At 41.8% G+C, this 17,254-nt stretch overlaps 1 protein-coding gene across 7 annotated transcripts in view; it reads right to left on the bottom strand.

Moving 5' to 3' along the window:
• GTF2I (general transcription factor IIi) overlaps nt 1–17,254 on the bottom strand; it is a 132,331-nt gene that overhangs the window by 79,478 nt on the left and 35,599 nt on the right. For all 7 annotated transcript variants that reach the window (XM_080681790.1, XM_080681795.1, XM_080681792.1 and 4 more), the window contains exons 4-8: nt 12,545–12,679; nt 11,350–11,533; nt 11,145–11,173; nt 3,276–3,330; nt 2,482–2,525 (exon numbers count right to left, since the gene is read on the bottom strand). In XM_080681790.1, the coding sequence (XP_080537916.1) occupies nt 2,482–2,525; nt 3,276–3,330; nt 11,145–11,173; nt 11,350–11,533; nt 12,545–12,679 (447 nt within the window). The remainder of the gene's footprint in view (nt 1–2,481; nt 2,526–3,275; nt 3,331–11,144; nt 11,174–11,349; nt 11,534–12,544; nt 12,680–17,254) is intronic.

Genomic DNA, 17,254 nt, shown 5'->3' on the forward strand with positions numbered 1-17,254 from the left:
GTCGGCTTGTGGATTGAAGGGTCCCGGGTTCGATTCCCGACAAGGGCACATGCCCAGGTTGTGGGCTTGATCCCCATTAGGGGGCGTGTAGGAGGCAGCCAATCAATGATTCTCTCATCATTGATGTTTCTATCTCTCCCTCTCCCTTGCTCTCTGAAATCAATAAAAATATATTTAAAAAAAATAAATGGTGCTGAGAAAACAGTATACACACACACACACACACACACACACACACACACACACACACAAACTTGGAAAACTGGGTTGCACCAAAATTTTAAACTTTTAGGCTTCAAAGGAAACCATTAACTCAAAAAAAAAAAAAAAAAAAAAGGCAAGAAAACAACGCAAATTAAAAATATATATGGCCTTTGGGAGATCATGATGTGCAAAGTAGGTTCATCAATGTGAACAAATTTACCACTCTGAGGTGGGATGCTAATAGCAGAGCATGTGTGGAGGTAGAAAGTATATGTATGGGCTAGCCGGTTTGGCTCATTGGATAGAGCATCGGCCTGCGGACTGAAGGGACCTGAGTTCGATTCCGGCCAACGGCACATGCCCAGGTTGCAAGCTCAATCCCCAGTAGGGGGCATGTAGAGGCAGCGGATCAATGATTCTCATCACTGATGTTTCTATCTCTCTCTCCCTCTCCCTTCCTCTCTGAAATCAATATATATATATTTATTGATATATATATATATATATTTATTGATATATATATTGATTGATATATATATATAATATGGGAACACTGTACTTTCTATCCAATTTTGCTGTGAAACTAAAACTGCTCTAAAAATAAAATGTCTATTTAAAAGCAAAAAAAGGAAATAAAGAAAAACCCACTAGGACAACTATAATAAAAAAAGACAGAGAATAACAAGTGCTGACCAAGATATGGAGAAACTGAAACCCTCATACACTATTGCTAAGAACATAAAAAAATGGTGCAGCCACTTGGGAAAACAGTTTGTCAGTAGCTCAAATTAAGCATAGAATTACCATAAAACAGCAATTCATTCCTAGGTATCTACCCAAGAGAAATGAAGATATATTTCCATACAAAGACAAATATGTGGATGTACATAGCAGTGGTAGTCAAAACAACCCAAAAGTGGAAACAACTCAGATGTCTACCAAACAGTACAAGGATTTAAAAAAGGTAGTATATCTATACAATGGAATAACATTCAGGTCTGAACTACTTAAACACACTACAACATACTTTAAAGATGATCCTCAAAACATGATACAGAGTAAAAGAAGCAAAATGTGCCCTGGCTGGTTTGGTTCAGTGGATAGAGCATTGGCCAGTGGACTGAAGGGTCTCAGGTTTGATTCAGGTCAAGGGCACATGCCCAGGTTGCAGGCTCGATCCCTTGTAGGGGGAGTGCAGTAGGCAGCCGACTAATGATTCACTCTCATCATTGATGTTTCTAATTCTCTCTCCCTCTCTGAAATCAATAAAAAATATTTTTTTTTTAAAAAAAGCAAAATGTAAAAAATAATGTATTGTTTGATTTCACCTGTATTAAATGTCTATAATAGTGGTGGGTACAGGGAGTGACTGAAAATTGGAACTAGGTTTCTAGAAGCAGTGTTGGAAATGTTCTAAAAGTAGATTGTGGTGAACACTGCAAAACTTTGTATACTTACACAACATCATTGAATTATATTCTTATGACAGGTAAATTCTGTGGCATATAAATGATATCTCAATAAAGCTATCCAACAAAACCTATATGAAATAACATTATAAACATAACATTTAAAAATAAGGAATCAAATTACAAAACAAAGATTAGACTTAAAAAGCTTCCTTGCTAGGTAGAAAATGGGTGTGCAAAGAGAAAAGGAGAATAAGAGAGTATTACATTGAGTTTTGTAAAAAGGACAATAGAATTAGCTGACATTTCACACTATTATTCCTGTATAACTGGGAAAAAACAATTAATAAATTTTGTCTACAAATGTGTAATTAGCAACAAATTTCTAGCTGCCATTTATCAAACAAGTTATCTTTTGAGGTTTCATATCATATGATAACAAATAATGTCACCACTGAAATAAATTTGTCCACTTCTCATCAACAAAACAGTAAGTAATGAGTCAAAATATAACCTACTAAATTAAAGGCTTTCTTACTTAAATTTCATAATTGTTTTTAAAAGCAGTAGTACAGCCTGGGCTGGTTTGGCTCACTGGATAGAGTGTCAGTCTGTGGACTGAAGGGACCCGGGTTCAATTCCAGTCAAAGACACGTGCCTGGGTTGCAAGCTCAATCCCCAGTGGGGGGCATGCAGGAGGCAGCCGATCAATGATTCTCTCTCATCATTAATGTTTCTATCTCTCCCTCTCTCTTCTTCTCTGAAATCAATAAAAATATATTTTTAAAAATCAAAATTAAATAAAAACCTAACACTATTAAAATTAAAAATAAATAAATAAAATAAAAATAAAAGCACTAGTACATACCAGAATCTTCTGTGGGTTCAGTTTTCACTTTGATGGGGCCACAACTGAAAGGAAAAGGAAACCCTGATGAAACTATACACACAGCATTCAAATGCATTGCATCTCAGTAGAAAATCACCCACCTGATCAAGCTGGAAAAAAAAAAAACAAACAAGAAAAAAAACGAGCTCAACTTCAAAATTTACATTTTTATTTCTTACATAAACATGACTTGTCAACTGAATTTAGTATCTTAATAACAATCAAAATTTTTTTGGGGGGAGGGGATATAATTAAAAAATATGGAGTAGCGATTAACTTTCTAATTCCACTTTACTATAAGGCCTTACTATCACATCAGTTTCCCCCAAGAACTACTGTCATTTAGAACTAGTAAGTCAAAAGCTGCTATTTTCACAGGATCTCCAAATGATTCAATTGCATATTAAACTTCAAGATGTGTGACATGGGCCCTGGCCGGTTTGGCTCAGTGGATAGAGGGTCGGCCTGAGGACTGAAGGGTCCCAGGTTCGATTCCGACCAAGGGCACATGCCTGGGTTGCGGGCTTGATCCCCAGTGGGGGGGCGTGCAGGAAGCAGCCAATCAATGATTCTCTCTCATCACTGATGTTTCTATCTCTCTCTCCTTCTCCCTTACTCTCTGAAATCAATAAAGAAATATATATTTTTAAAAAATTAAATTTCTGAAAAATGTGAAGAATCTTTAAAAAAATAAATAAGATGTGTGACATGGGCCTTTTTAATATTCTAATACCTCAATAATCTAAAAACTAAAACTTGGTGAAATGTTTTACCTTCCACCTGGAGATAGCATTGACCTTTCAGCATCTGTTCCCATCACTCGACCACCTATATGTACAAAAAAAATTAGATTTAGGTTCTTCCAACACTTTAAATATGACTAATATTCCCAAAGGTCCTAAATATAGAATGCAGTGGGACAGGGGGAGTTCACAGCTCTGGGTCATACTAGACTGAGTATTGCATTAGCTTATAGAAGTGTCCTTTGTTCTCCTTTATAAGGAAGACTAGAGGCCCAGTGCACAAAATTTGTGCACTGGTGGGGGGGGGGGTGTCCCTCAGCCCGGCCTGCACCCTTTCCAATCTAGGACCTCTCAGGGGATGTCCGACTGTAATCCGGGACTGCTGGCTCCTAACCGCTCGTCATCCTGCCTGCCTGATTGCCGCTAACCGCTTCTGCCTGACAGCATGATTGCCCCCTAATTGCTCCCTTGCAGGCCTGATTGACGCCTAACTGCTCCCCTGCCAGCCTGACCGCCCAAAACTGCCCTCCCCAGCTGGTCCGATCACCCCCAACTGCCCTCCCTGCCAGCCCGATTGCCCCCAACTGCCCTCCCCTGCCAGCCCGATCGCCCCCAATTGCCCTCCCCTGCCGGCCCGATCGCCCCCAACTGCCCTCCCCTGCCAGCCTGATTGCCCCCAACTGCTCAAAAATACCTTCTCCCCCAGCGTCAGGGAGGGGGCAGAAAAAATAGAAGACATCCCTCCCTATTGCACATGGACCCTATATACAGGCCCACCCGGCCCAGGCCAGCAGGATGCTTGGCACATTCTCGGATCCCTGCTCAGGGGCAGAAGGGGTGACTAGTGGCAGCACACGTGAGAGGGGACCTCTAGGTGGCCACTCTGGTCCTGGCACTTCCTGGTCCTGCCACCAGCCCTGGTCCCCCTACCTGGCTCAGCCTCCCCTCTCCACCCTGGCCTCAAATGGCCCTCTTGGCTCCTGAGGGCTCTGTCCTCCCCTCCAAGCCTGGAGGTCCCGAGGGGAGGTTATGGCTTCTCAGAGACTCCCCGGCAGCCCTGGCACTTGTGTTCACACAGGGGAAGGGGTGCATGTGGCAGAAGCAGCTGTATAAATGAGGGTGCAGGGGCAAGTCCTCCGGGGTCACTTGGACAATTTGCTGATGACGCGGCTCAGGGCCGCGTTGTCATCCTTGAGGCACTGGTTGTCATCCCAGAGGTTGGACAGGCCCTTAAGCTCCTCTTTCAGCTCAGCAGCCTTGTGCTCCAGGGCCCTGCGCTCCAATCTCTCCAGCTCCAGGAGGGCTGGCCTCTCTGCAAAGCGCTCCTGCCTCTGTGTGGTGTATTCCAGCTCCACCTTGAGCTGCGCCAGCCAGCAGCGTGGTCTCGGTCAGGGCCTCACGAAGTCTCTCGTTCTCAATGCACAGCTCTGCGTAGAGCTTCCTGAAGCCTCCCTTGGGCTCTTCTGATTCGGTTTGGGGTTCTGGGTTGATGGCCCACTGCCTCCGGGGGGGAAAGGCTGGATTCTGAGCTGATGTCCACTGGTTTCGCCTCCTCCCCCCTCTGCAGGCCTTCTCCTCTCCTTGCCAGCTCTGTGGTGCTCCCTGGAGGCCTGTGGTCCCTGTCCCTGCCCATCAGGCACCTCTACTTTCTGGGCAGGGCCATTAGAATTCTCAACCCCAGGGTCTCGGGGCTGCCAGGAAGGGTCCAGGCTCTGTGCAGCCCGCTCTTGATCAGGATGGGAGAGTCCGATCAGGGGCAGGCCGGCAGGGGGGAGGGGCTGAGAGGTTGGCCGGCCCCATTCCAACTGGACCAATTTGCTGGCTACAGTGGGCGGCGGCATTCACTGAAGGCTGGTGGGAGCCACTGGCGCTCACAGGAAGCGGGAGCAAGAGGCGGGAGCAAGCCTCCGCTGCCCGAGGGAGGCGAGGAAGGAGCCGCCACCGCCTGCAGGAGGTGGAAGGGAGCCACCTCCGATGCCCGTGGGAGATGGCGGGGAGGGACTGAGAGGTCAGCAGCAGTTCAGCCTGCTCGCCAGTCAATGCCACTTCATGGCGACTGGTCATCCGTCCGGTCGTTTAGGTTGTGACAAACCCTGGCTCTTTAAATAAAGGGATGACAATCATCTAACAGTTTTTATCCCCTCACCCACAGCAGCCTCCCTTTAAAAAAACCACCTTATTTTTATCAATAAAACAAATACAGCAATATACTATTACTCTAGTAATGAGAATAAGACTCTACTGATGTATAAATGATAAAGATTTCTATTAAGTGTAGATCTGGCTCTGAAGAACTGAAAAACGGGACTGCTGACAAGTACATGGTTTCTCTTAAGAGTGATGAAAATGTTCTGGTTTTCTATAGCAGTGATAGTTGTATATCTTGTAAATATACTAAAACCCAATGAATTTTAACCATTTTAACCTTATGAACTTGAAGTTTAAAAAAAAAAGAACAAAAAAGACTGACTTCTTCAAATGCTGATGAAAATGTAGCCTTATGTACTGCTAGCGAGAATGGAACAAATCATGCAAAAAAAAGTCTGGCAGTTTCTTAAAAAGTTAAATGTAAAACTACCATATGAGCTAACCATTCAAACATTATATATTTATCAAAGAGAATAAAAATGTATGTACGCCCAGGATGGCAGCATCGATAAACTCTCGTACTTGCCACCTCCTACAACTACATCAAAATTACAACTAAAATACAGAACCACCATCATTCAGAACTGGCTGAATGTCCTACAACTAGAGAAGTAAAGAAAGTATTTCAAGACGTATCATAATTAAAATGCCAAAGTTTAAAGACAAAGAGAGAATCTTAAAAGAAGCAAGAGAAAAGCAGGTAGTAACTTACAAGGGAATGCCCATAAGACTGTCAGCTGATTTCTCAACAGAAACTTTGTAGGTCAGAAGAGAGTGGCAAGAAATATTCAAAGTGATGAATAACAAAGACATACATTGAAGATTACTCTACCCAGCAAATCTATCATTTAGAATTGAAGGTCAGATAAAAACAAGAAAAAGTAAAAAGGAGTTCATCATCACCAAACTAGCATTACAGGAAGTGAAGGAAAGAGGAAGGAAAAAAAAAAATATGAACAATAAAATGGCAGTAAATACATATCTATCAACAGTTGAATCTAAAAATCAAAATAAATAAGAAATCTAATGAACAAAAGAAACTGATGAATAAAATAGAATCAGAGGCATGAAAACATGGAACAAACTGACAAATCTCAGAGGGAATGTGGGGGCAGGAAGAGATTAACCAAAGATCTTACATGTATACTAGTAGCCCTGTGCACAAATCTGTGTACTAGTAGCTTGCCAGTAGCTCACTGCTGCCCTCCAGTAGCTCTCCGCCCACTGCCCGCCCTCCTGTAGTTCCCCCGGCCCCTCCCCATAGCTTGCTGCCCTGCCTTCTCCTGTAGCTCTCCACTGCCCACTTGTAGCTCGCTGCCCGACCCTCCTGCTGATCCGTGATCTGGTCTTTATGCGGTTGGTCATTACGCTTCACGGCGTAACAACCATTTGCACATTACAACTTTATTATATAGGATATGCATTACCTATGGACACAGACAATAGGGTGGTGAAGGCCTAGGGTGGGGTGGGAACATGGTAGAGGGGGAAAGGGGGAAGGGAAAGGAAAAAGGGACATCTGTAAACCCTCAATAATATTTTTTTAATTAAATTGGGGAAATTTTATATATATATATATATATATATATATATATATATATATATATATCTCCACATGAAAATCTGCAATCAAATATTCATAGCACTTTCTTTCTAATAGCCAAGTAATGGAAACTCAAATTTTCATGGACAGGTGAATGAGTAAACAGATTGTAGTTTATCAATACAATGAAATACTATTCAGCAATAGAAAAATAATAACTACTGATACATTAAACAACCTGGATAAATCTCAAAATAAGAAACCAAACAAGAAAAGAGTGCATACTATATAACTCCATTTATATTAAATTATCTAGAAAATGCAAACAAATCTAGAGTTTTTTGCACAGTGGTTGCCTGGGGACAAGGGTAGAAGAAGCAGATGAAGGAATTACCAAGGGGTATAAGAAAACTTTGGGATGAAAGATATGTTCACTATCTTGATTGTGGTGATGGTTTCACAGTGTCAAAACTTATCAAGTTGTACACTTTAAATGTGTATGGCTTATTGGACATAAATTATATTAAAGTAGAAAATATAACCCCATTACAATCACAACTTTTTTTTTAAATCCTCACCCAAGGATATTTTTTGACATTGATTTTTAGGGAAAGTGGAAGGAGGGAGAAAGAGTGAGAGAAACAAACATTGATGTGAGAGAGACACATCTATTGGTTGCCTCCCACATGCACCCCAACCAGGGCTGGGGAGCGAACCTGCAACCCAGGTACGTGCCCTTGACCGGGAATCAAACCTAAGACCCTCCAGTGCGCAGGCCAACCTTCTGAACAATACCAGTCAGGGCACAATCGCAACTTTTCAATTACTTTGAAAGTTGGTATGGCAAAGAAGTCAAAACATACAAACCCATCCACTGGACTACTCATTATAAAACACCCTTTAGAAATAATCATTAATTAATGACCAGGCCCCAACATTTGAAAACAAGTTTCTAGAATAAAAAATTTCACAAAATACAAATGGCAGACTAAGGCTAACCTAGAAAACTTTAAGGAAAAAAAATAATTATGATGAAAACATCTGAATTTTAATTTTAAACGTGACAAAGAAAACTTTTCTTTCTCAGTCTTAAAAAGGTCACATACAAAAAAACAACAGCTACATCATAATGGTGAAAGCCTGGATGCATTCCAGCCAATATCTAGGACAAGGCAAAATATTGCACTGGCTATTCTAGCCCAAGCAACAGAATTAAGAAATAAAAAGTATTCAGATTAACCAAAGAACTTATATACATAACCCATGGACACAGACAATAGTGTGGTGAAGGCCTGGGAGGAAGGAAGGGTAGGGACCAGGAGGGAGGGGGTCAATGGAGGGAAAAAAGGAACATCTGCAATACTTTCAATAATAAAGATAAATTATTTTTAAAAAGCATTCAGATTGCAAATAAATAAACTGTCTTGAGTCACATACAGTATGACTCACCATGTAGAAAGTCCAGAAATAAACAGTCATGGTTAACTAAATTTTAACAAAGGTGTCAAAGCAATTCTAGAGGAAGTCTAGAATTCTAGAGGAAGTCTAGTCTTTTTAGCAAATTGTGCTAGCACAATTGAAATATTAATGTATACTCTTACCAGGTACCGTATTAACAAAATTATCCCAAAATTGAAAGTAGATCTAACTGTAAGAACTAAAACTACAAAACTTAATAGAAAAAAACATAAGAAATCTCCATGACCTTGGTTTAGGCAACAGTTTCTTAGATAATGATGTCAAAAGCACAAGTGATAAAAGAGTAAAATGAACTTCATAAAAATTAAAACTTTTCTTCCTCAAAGAACATTATCAAACAAATGAAACGGTAACTGGTAGAACTAGAGAAAAGATTTATAGGGAGAATATATAAGTAACTCTTACAACTCAATATTAAAAATATAAATAAACCAATTAAAACATGGAGAAAGAATACAAACAAACATTTAAGAATATACATAAATGGACAATAAGCACATGAAAAGATACTCAACTTTAGTAATTAGGGCTACACAAACCAAAACCACAATGAAATAACACTTCACACCCATGAGGATGGCAAAAATCAAAGGCGTGCAGAGAAACTTCAACCCTCAAATGATGCTAATAAGAACATAAAGGGGTACAGTCACTTTGGAAAACAGTTTAGCACTTGCTTAGTTAAATGAAAAATTACACTATGACCTAGCATTACTACTCCTCAGTATACATATCCAAGAGAAACTCAAGTATACATGCAGTTAAAAACTTGTTTAATTACATTAATAGTGTTATCCTATATAATAAAAGTGTAGTATGCAAATTGTCGCCTTGACCCAGAGTTGGTCCGGGAGTTCAACCATGAGGCAGGGCTGGCCAGGGGAAGGAAGAGAGGCCCCGGCCAGCAGTTGGCAGCCGCAAAGGACCCTACCAGTGCATGAATTTCATGCACTGGGCCTCTAGCTGTTAAGTAGGAAAAATTTAAATGTCTACCAATTGATGAATGGATAAATGGGTGGCATATTAATATACTAGAATCCTATATAATAAAGAGCTATTATACTAATTAGACTGAACAGCTGAACAACCATCCGGACAACCATCTGGATGACCTTCCAGACGAAGCAGGGGCTGCAAGGGCTGGCTGAGACTGTGAGGAGCTGTGAGGGCCAAGCCCCTTGCACAAGTTTTGTGCACCAGGCCTCTAGTACTTAATATTCAGCAATAAAAGGAAAGAACTATTTGATATACCCAACAACCTGGATGAATCTCTAATGAATTATGCTGGGTGAAAAAGCCAATTTCAAAAGGAAACATACTGCCCTAGCCAGTTTGGCTCAGTGGACAGAGCGTCAGTCTGGGGATTGAAGGGTTCTGGGCTTGATTTCAATCAAGGGCACATGCCCAGTTGTAGGCTTGATCCCCAGGAGGGGGCATGCAGGAGGCAGCCAGCCGATCAATGATTCTCATCATTGATGTTTCTCTCCCTCTTCCTTCTTCTCTGAAATCAATAATAAAAATGTATTTTTTTAAAAAAAGAAACACTGTATATTTCATTTATATAACATTCATCAAATAACAGACAGGATGATGAAAATATTCTAAAATTAGATTGTGGCAATGGTTATAAATCTCTTTTTTTAACTTTTTTAATTGTACATTTTCCAACATTCATTGAATTATGTACTTAAAACAGGTGAATTTATGGCATGTCAATTATACCTCAATAAAGCTTACAAAAATTAATCTTTTCATCATGGTAAGAACAAAATAAAGATTATTTAAGAGAAAACAAAATATGTTTGGGTGTGTATACATTATTGTTCGTTCATCCTTACATCAGTTAAGAAGTTGTCAATAATAATGGTTATTTACTTTCAAAAGTCTCAAATAAGCCTGGCTCCAAAGAGTGTCTGTCTTCTAAATATCACTTTTCCCTTCAAATGGAATGGCTGGACTTCCCCCCAAAATATCCTTCCTCATTTCTTCAAGAGCCATCTCCTCTCTCTCTCTCTCTCTCAAAGAATAGTTTACTGATTTTGAGAGAGAGAGAATAGAGAAATATCAATGTGAAAGCCTAACATTGATTGGCATCAAACCAGCAGCCTTTTGGTGTCTGCAGAGAACACCCCCCTAACTAATTGAGCCACACAGCCAGGTTTGAAGGGCCCCTCTTAATTCCCTCTTTCACATGAAAGCCTTCCGGGACTATGAAAGAATCCTTTCTCCAACAAACTTCCACAGTACCTTCTCTAACCATTCCTGTGATGTGTACCTTATGTTCTTGCTGTGATGACTTTATGGACTTCTTATCTTTTCCATTAGACTACCAGACCTTAAAAGCTTTAACGCTTACACAGAGTTGTGTATCCCGGCCCCATCCAATCTTGGGCCTAATAATTCCATGCGTGGTCTATAAACATTAGGTAAATTAAATCATACTCATAATTCTTAGGAATGAGGGCACATGCCAGTATATGATCTTACTTATTACAAACATAAAACCTTGAATACACATCATAAAGCAAGAAGCAGAGCTGAAATCAAGTCTACTTTTTCAGCTAAAAGACTTTTCACTGGTTTATATAAATATCATAATACCCCACTCCAAAATGTCTTACATCATATTCTCAAACAAAGTAAAAGAGAAATCATTTTAAGGTATTAAATTGGGCAAAAACAGGTTTGGGAACCCATTCAGCTATCGTGTAAGTAAAGCAATCACTTACCTAGGTGCTTCTTTGGCTCTAGGAAAGGTCTGCATTAAAACAAAACAAAAAAATTATATATGAATACACAAACAAAAATTATTGTGAAGCATAAATTTAAATGACTTCTACAGTAAACATGAATTGTTAAAATATATTAAAATAAGCTGAATATTTAATTTTATATAAATAAACTGTTGGTGGGCAAGGGAGAATAGTACTTTACCTCTTAATGGTAAATGAAATCCCTGCTTTGTTCTCCAAAATCCATTTCAGAGTTGCAAGATCATAGTTCTCAGGGTGTTTAAAGGCAACTCCTTCTGGAAGCCCCTGCACTACCACAGCCGACTGATCTCGCAGCATTTTCTCATATGGAACAGGTACCACTGTTGATTTTCCTAAAGCTTTCCCTGGGGTGAGGGACAGTAGTGAGGTGAGGGGGAAAGAAGATAAAAATCATTAAATGTTAAGATCAAAAAAACTAAACCATGAGTTTATCTTGGCTCAATAAATGGCATTCATGCTATCTTATAATACCTGATTTCCAAGCTACTTTGAAAAACTATAGGGTTCTACTCCCATGTTAGCAGAAATTCTAAACCTGAAAGAAAGGGCCATAATGAAAGTACATAAGATATTTATATAAAACCTACACAAAAGGATAGGAACAATCAATGGCTGATTTCTTGCATTATTCTCTTTCTTCACAATATCCTCACTCTGGCATAACAAAATCTTTCCATATCAATTCAGCCCCAGAACATGGAAGCTCAACAAATCCAACTGTTACCATAAACTAGGCAATTTCGGGTTAATATTCTTACTGAAAATTTATTAGACGAACACAATGTACGTTTACTAATGACTGTATTCTGTCAGACTGTCAGTGTGTACAAGGCAATGAGTCCATAGATGATAGAAACTCCATTACGCAGAGTCGAATTTTACATAAAACCCAGTATAACCTACATATCTTCAACCTCTGCCCACTTTTGTTTTCTTAAAAGAGCTTTGTTTATCACATAATTGGATTAACAAAAGGTGCTTTTTAAGAAAATTGGCACCCATGTCAAAAATAAACAATTCTCTTTGGATGATTATGATGTGCTAATGCAGGTTCTCTGATGGGGGATACTGATGGTACAGAGTTACATGCATGTGTGAGAACAAGGGGTATAGGAGAAATTTATGTGCCTGCCTCTTAATTTGGCTATAAATCTAAACCTGCTCTAAAAAAAAAAAAAGCACAGCTCTAATAGCTGTATTTCTTAGTTCTTTCCAACTGAAAATAGAAAATAAGGTTGATCCTAATGTTAATCCAATATTTAGAAATTCATTCAATTTGTGGAAGTGTGTTATATGTAGTTAGAAAACTCAATAACATAACGTATCTTTTAGAAAATTCAAGTGTATAACCTTACCATAACAAAAGCAGAAATAGTCCTCAACTGTTTTTCTAAGTGTTTCAATCTCTACAGCATCTACATTCATCCGATTTGCCTGGGTTGTGGATTTCATTTTATGCATCTCTGCAGCCTTTTCTTCTTCTTCAACACCTGTAAAATAATTAATGATATACTATAAAGGCCTATATCCATTATTTTAATATCTTGCTTTTAGTAAGAATATTCTAACACTAGAGGCCCAGTGCATGAAATTCGTGCATGGCACTCAGTCCAGCCTGCACACTCTCCAATCCGGGACCCCTTGGGGAATGTCTGACTGCAGGTTTGTGGCCGCACTTTTAACAGATGACAGCTCCATTGTTGTTTCTTTCTTTTCATGCTTAAACCCATTGGAATTAGTAGGTATTCAAAGTGTGTATACATTTTGGGGGACACCCTGTATATCTCTAGTCAGCGGTGAAAGGAACCAATGGCGGATTTGGAACCCCCAGACAGGGAATCTCGCTCACTCCCTGCTTGTCTCCCACTCCACTTTCCACCTTAGTGGGCAGCGGGAGAATCAATGTTTTCTCTCATTAACTCGGAAAAGCACATCCTGTCACCCACTGCCCAGCAGGAGTGCGCTAGGCCCCAAGAGAGCGAGGCTCAGTCAGGGCAGCTTTGCTCATGGGTGCCGGCACCCAAAATGCACATTCCTCCTCTGCAGTCGCCCTGACTATCTCTCTCTCCCTCTCCCCTCCTCTCTGATATCAATAAAAAAATATGTTTAAAAAATAAAATAAAAAGCTAGGCCCTGGCCCTCGCTGGTTTGGCTCAGTGGGTAGAGCATCAGCCCGCAGATTGAAGGGTCCCGGGTTTGATTCCGGTCAAGGGCACATGCCTGGGTTGCCAGCTCTATCCCCAGTGGGGGCGTGCAGGAGGCAGCCGATCGATGATTCTCTCTCATCATTGATGTTTCTCTCTCCCCCTCTCTGAAATCAATAAAAATATATTTTAAAAAAACTAGGCCCTAGCAGTTTTGGCTCACTGGTAGAGTGTTGGCCTGGAGACTGAAGGGTCTCTGGTTCAATTCCTGGTGAAGGGCATAATATATCTCAGTTGCAGCTTCAATCCTGGCCCCAGTCGGGACCATGTGGAGGCAACCAATCAATGTCTCTCTCGCATCGATATTTCTCTCTCTCTGTCTCTCCCCCTCTCTTCCACTCTCTCTAAAAATCAATGGAAAATTATCCTTGGGTGAGGATTAACATACATACATACATACATACAAGCTAGCCTTCCATGCACCAAGAGGTCATCAGTTCAATCCCCCATCAGGGCATATGCCCAGGTTGCGGGCTCGATTTCCAGTATGGGGTATGTAGGAGGTAGCTGATCCATGGTTCTATCTCATTGATATTTCTCCCTCTCCCTCCCTTTCTCTATTCAATTTAAAAAAAAGGATTTTAAAAAGAAAATATGAATACTAATAGGGAGGGATTACAATTTACAACTGAGAACAATTCTCCTAATACTTAGTTCTAACCACTGGAGAACCACATAAGCAAGGCAGTATAGGAAACAAAATTATAAATACAGCTGCCAGTGGAATTATGGTATTCATGGGACAGATGGCAACTGACATAAACATAATCAAAACAACATTAGTATAAATTTAAATACACAAACATAATCATATTCTTTTTTTTTTTTTAACACATTTTATTGACTTTTTACAGAGAGGAAGGGAGAGGGATAGAGAGCTAGAAACATCGATGAGAGAGAAACATCGATCAGCTGCCTCCTGCACACCTCCTACTGGGGATGTGCCCGCAACCAAGTTACATGCCCTTGACCGGAATCGAACCTGGGACCCTTGAGTCCGCAGGCCGACGCTCTATCCACTGAGCCAAGCCGGTCAGGGCAAACATAATCATATTCTTAAAAGTTATCTAAATGAGTTCTAGCTAATTTGGCTCAGTGTCTGGATTGTCGGCCCTTAGCCTGAAAGGTCTCAGGTTTGATTACAGTCAAGGGCATGTACCTTGGTTGTAGGTTCAATCCCTGGCCCTGGTAGGGGTGCATGCAGAAGGGAACCAATTGATGTTTCTCTCACTGTGCCTCTCTCCCTCCCTTCCACTTTCTCTAGATATCAATGGAAAAAATATCCTCAGCCTAGCCTGCATGGCTCAGTGGTTGAGCACTGACCTATCAAACAGGAGGTCACAGTTCGATTATAGGTCAAGGTACATGCCCAGGTTGCAGGCTCGATCTACAGTGTGGGGCATGTAGGAGGCAGCTGGTCAATGATTCTCTCTTATCACTGATATTTCTATCTCTGTCTCCCTCTCCCTCTCTGAAATCAATATCCTATATAATAAAAGGCTAATATGCAAATCAACCGAATGGCAGAATGATTGGTCACTATGACGCACACTGACCACCAGGGGGCAGGCGTTCAATGCAGGAGCTGCTCCCTGGTGATCACTGCGCTCCCACAGGGGGAGCACCACTCAGCCAGAAGTCCTAAGCCGGGCTCACGGCTGGCAAACACAGCGGCGGTGGCGAGAACTTCTCCCACTTCCGTAGCAGCGCTAAGGATGTCTGACGGCCGGCTTAGGCCCACCCCCTGTGGGGAGCAGACCTAAGCTATCAGTCAGACGATCCCCTGAGGGCTCCTGGACTGCGAGAGGGCACAGGCCAGGCTGAGGGAACTCCCCCGGCATGTACACATACTTCGTGAAACAGGCCTCTTGTGTGTGTGTGTGTGTGTGTGTGTGTGTGTGTGTGTGAATACTAGAGGCCCAGTGCACGAAATTCGTGAACTTGGTGGTGGGGGCGGGGGTGTGTCCCTCAGCCTGGCCTGCACCCTCTCTGTCCAAGAGCCCTTGGGGGATGTCTGATTGATGGCTTAGGCCTGCTCCCTGCGGGAAGCGGGCCTAAGCCATCAGTCGGACATCCTTAGTGCTGCTGCAGAGGCAGGAGAGGCTCCCGCCACTATCTCTGCACTCACCAACCATGAGCCTGGCTTCTGGCTGAGTGGCACTCCCCCTGTGGGAATACACTGACCACCAGGGGGCAGCACCTGCGTTGAGCATCTGCCCCTGGTGGTCAGTGCACGTCACAGTGACCAGTCGTTCTGTCATTTGGTCAATTTGCATATTAGCCTTTTATTATAGAGGATGTGTGTGTGCATGTGTGTGCGTGTGGGTGTTTATATTTCTTTAATCCTCACTCAAGGATATTTTTCCATTGATTTTTAGGGAGAGTGGAAGAGAGAGGGAAAGACAGAAACATCAATGTGAGAGAAACACATAGACTGGTTGCCTCCTGCACAAGCCTTGACCAGGCTTCAGGCCCGAGGAGCAGCCTGCAACCAAGGTACATGCCCTTGACCAGAAGTGAACCCAGGACCCTTTGGTCTGCAGGCAGACACTCTATCCACTGAACCAAACCAGCTAGGGCAATAAAAATATTTTCTTTAAAAAAAACAAAAACCATCAGTTGAGAATTAACAACAACAAAATTTTTTCTCAAAAAAGCAATTTTTTTCTCTCAAAATGATACTAAATGATACTGAATAATCAATGAAAAACTCACAGGAGAGAACCCTGATACCCAAGGATCGAAGGTGGAGACCGCGTAGAGACTGGTAGGAGGGGCGGAGATGCAGAAGGGCTGACCAGGTGCCCACAGACAGCAACTGAAGTTCCAGAGAGATATCTCAGCTGTGGGGGAGTGCCACTGAGAACTCTGGGATCTATCCCAAAGCTGGGCTCCCCAGCAGAGAGCACCAAAGTGAGAAGGGAACCCACATAACATATAGCTGTGAAAAGCAGTGGGGTGCTATCTGCCAGGGAGTGGCAGCTGAAAATTCGGGCACCCTCTTAAAGGGCCAACGCACAAAAATTCCCTATGGAGCCACCCACCCTGTGCTCTGGCAGAGAGAGGGTGAAGTGGACTGGAGCTGTGAGAGCAGAACCCAAGACTGGGGACTCAGAGGAGAAAGCTCAGAAGGCAGAAACCACAAAGTTTCCTGGACTGAGGCATTCCCTCACACAGTGGAGGACATCTTTCCAACATAGACATTTACCTTGCCTGGGGGTGAAGACAGTCAGCACACCCTATTGGAAAATACCTTGCACTGAGGCCACTTAAGAGATTAAAAGTAACAATTAGCCTCCAGGCAGAAGCAACTGCCCCACTCTGTTGAAAAAAACTCTTGCCACACCTGAGGACGATTGCCTGGGGGCAATTCAAGTCAGAATCTATTAGTCTATAGCAGCCGTGGGCAAACTACGACCCGCGGGCCGGATCCAGCTGTTCTATCTGGTTCTCTTGCTCTCCCCTCCGCTCCTTTACTTTGAATTTATATTAGTTCACACAAACACTCCATCCATGCTTTTGTTCCAGCCCTCCGGTCCAGTTTAAGAACCCATTGTGGCCCTCGAGTCAAAAAGTTTGCCCACCCCTGGTCTATAGGTAGAGGCGGACTCTGGAGGCTTTGAGTCTTTGCCTGATCAAATTAGTCAGAAACATCCTTTAACACTGTCCTGCACTAGAGATTGAGAGGTGTAGAGGATCTACCTAAAACAAAGTTACAAACTCAAACAGACAACCAAAATGAGGAAACAAAGAAACAACCCACAAATGAAAGAACTAGCAAATTCTCCAGAAGAGATAAATGAAGAAGAGATAAGAAATTTATCTGAAACACAGTTCAGAATAATTATGTTAAAAATGCTC

This window comes from Plecotus auritus, assembly GCF_963455305.1.
Source record: "Plecotus auritus genome assembly, chromosome: 7".
In the NCBI taxonomy this organism is placed as follows: domain Eukaryota; kingdom Metazoa; phylum Chordata; class Mammalia; order Chiroptera; family Vespertilionidae; genus Plecotus; species Plecotus auritus.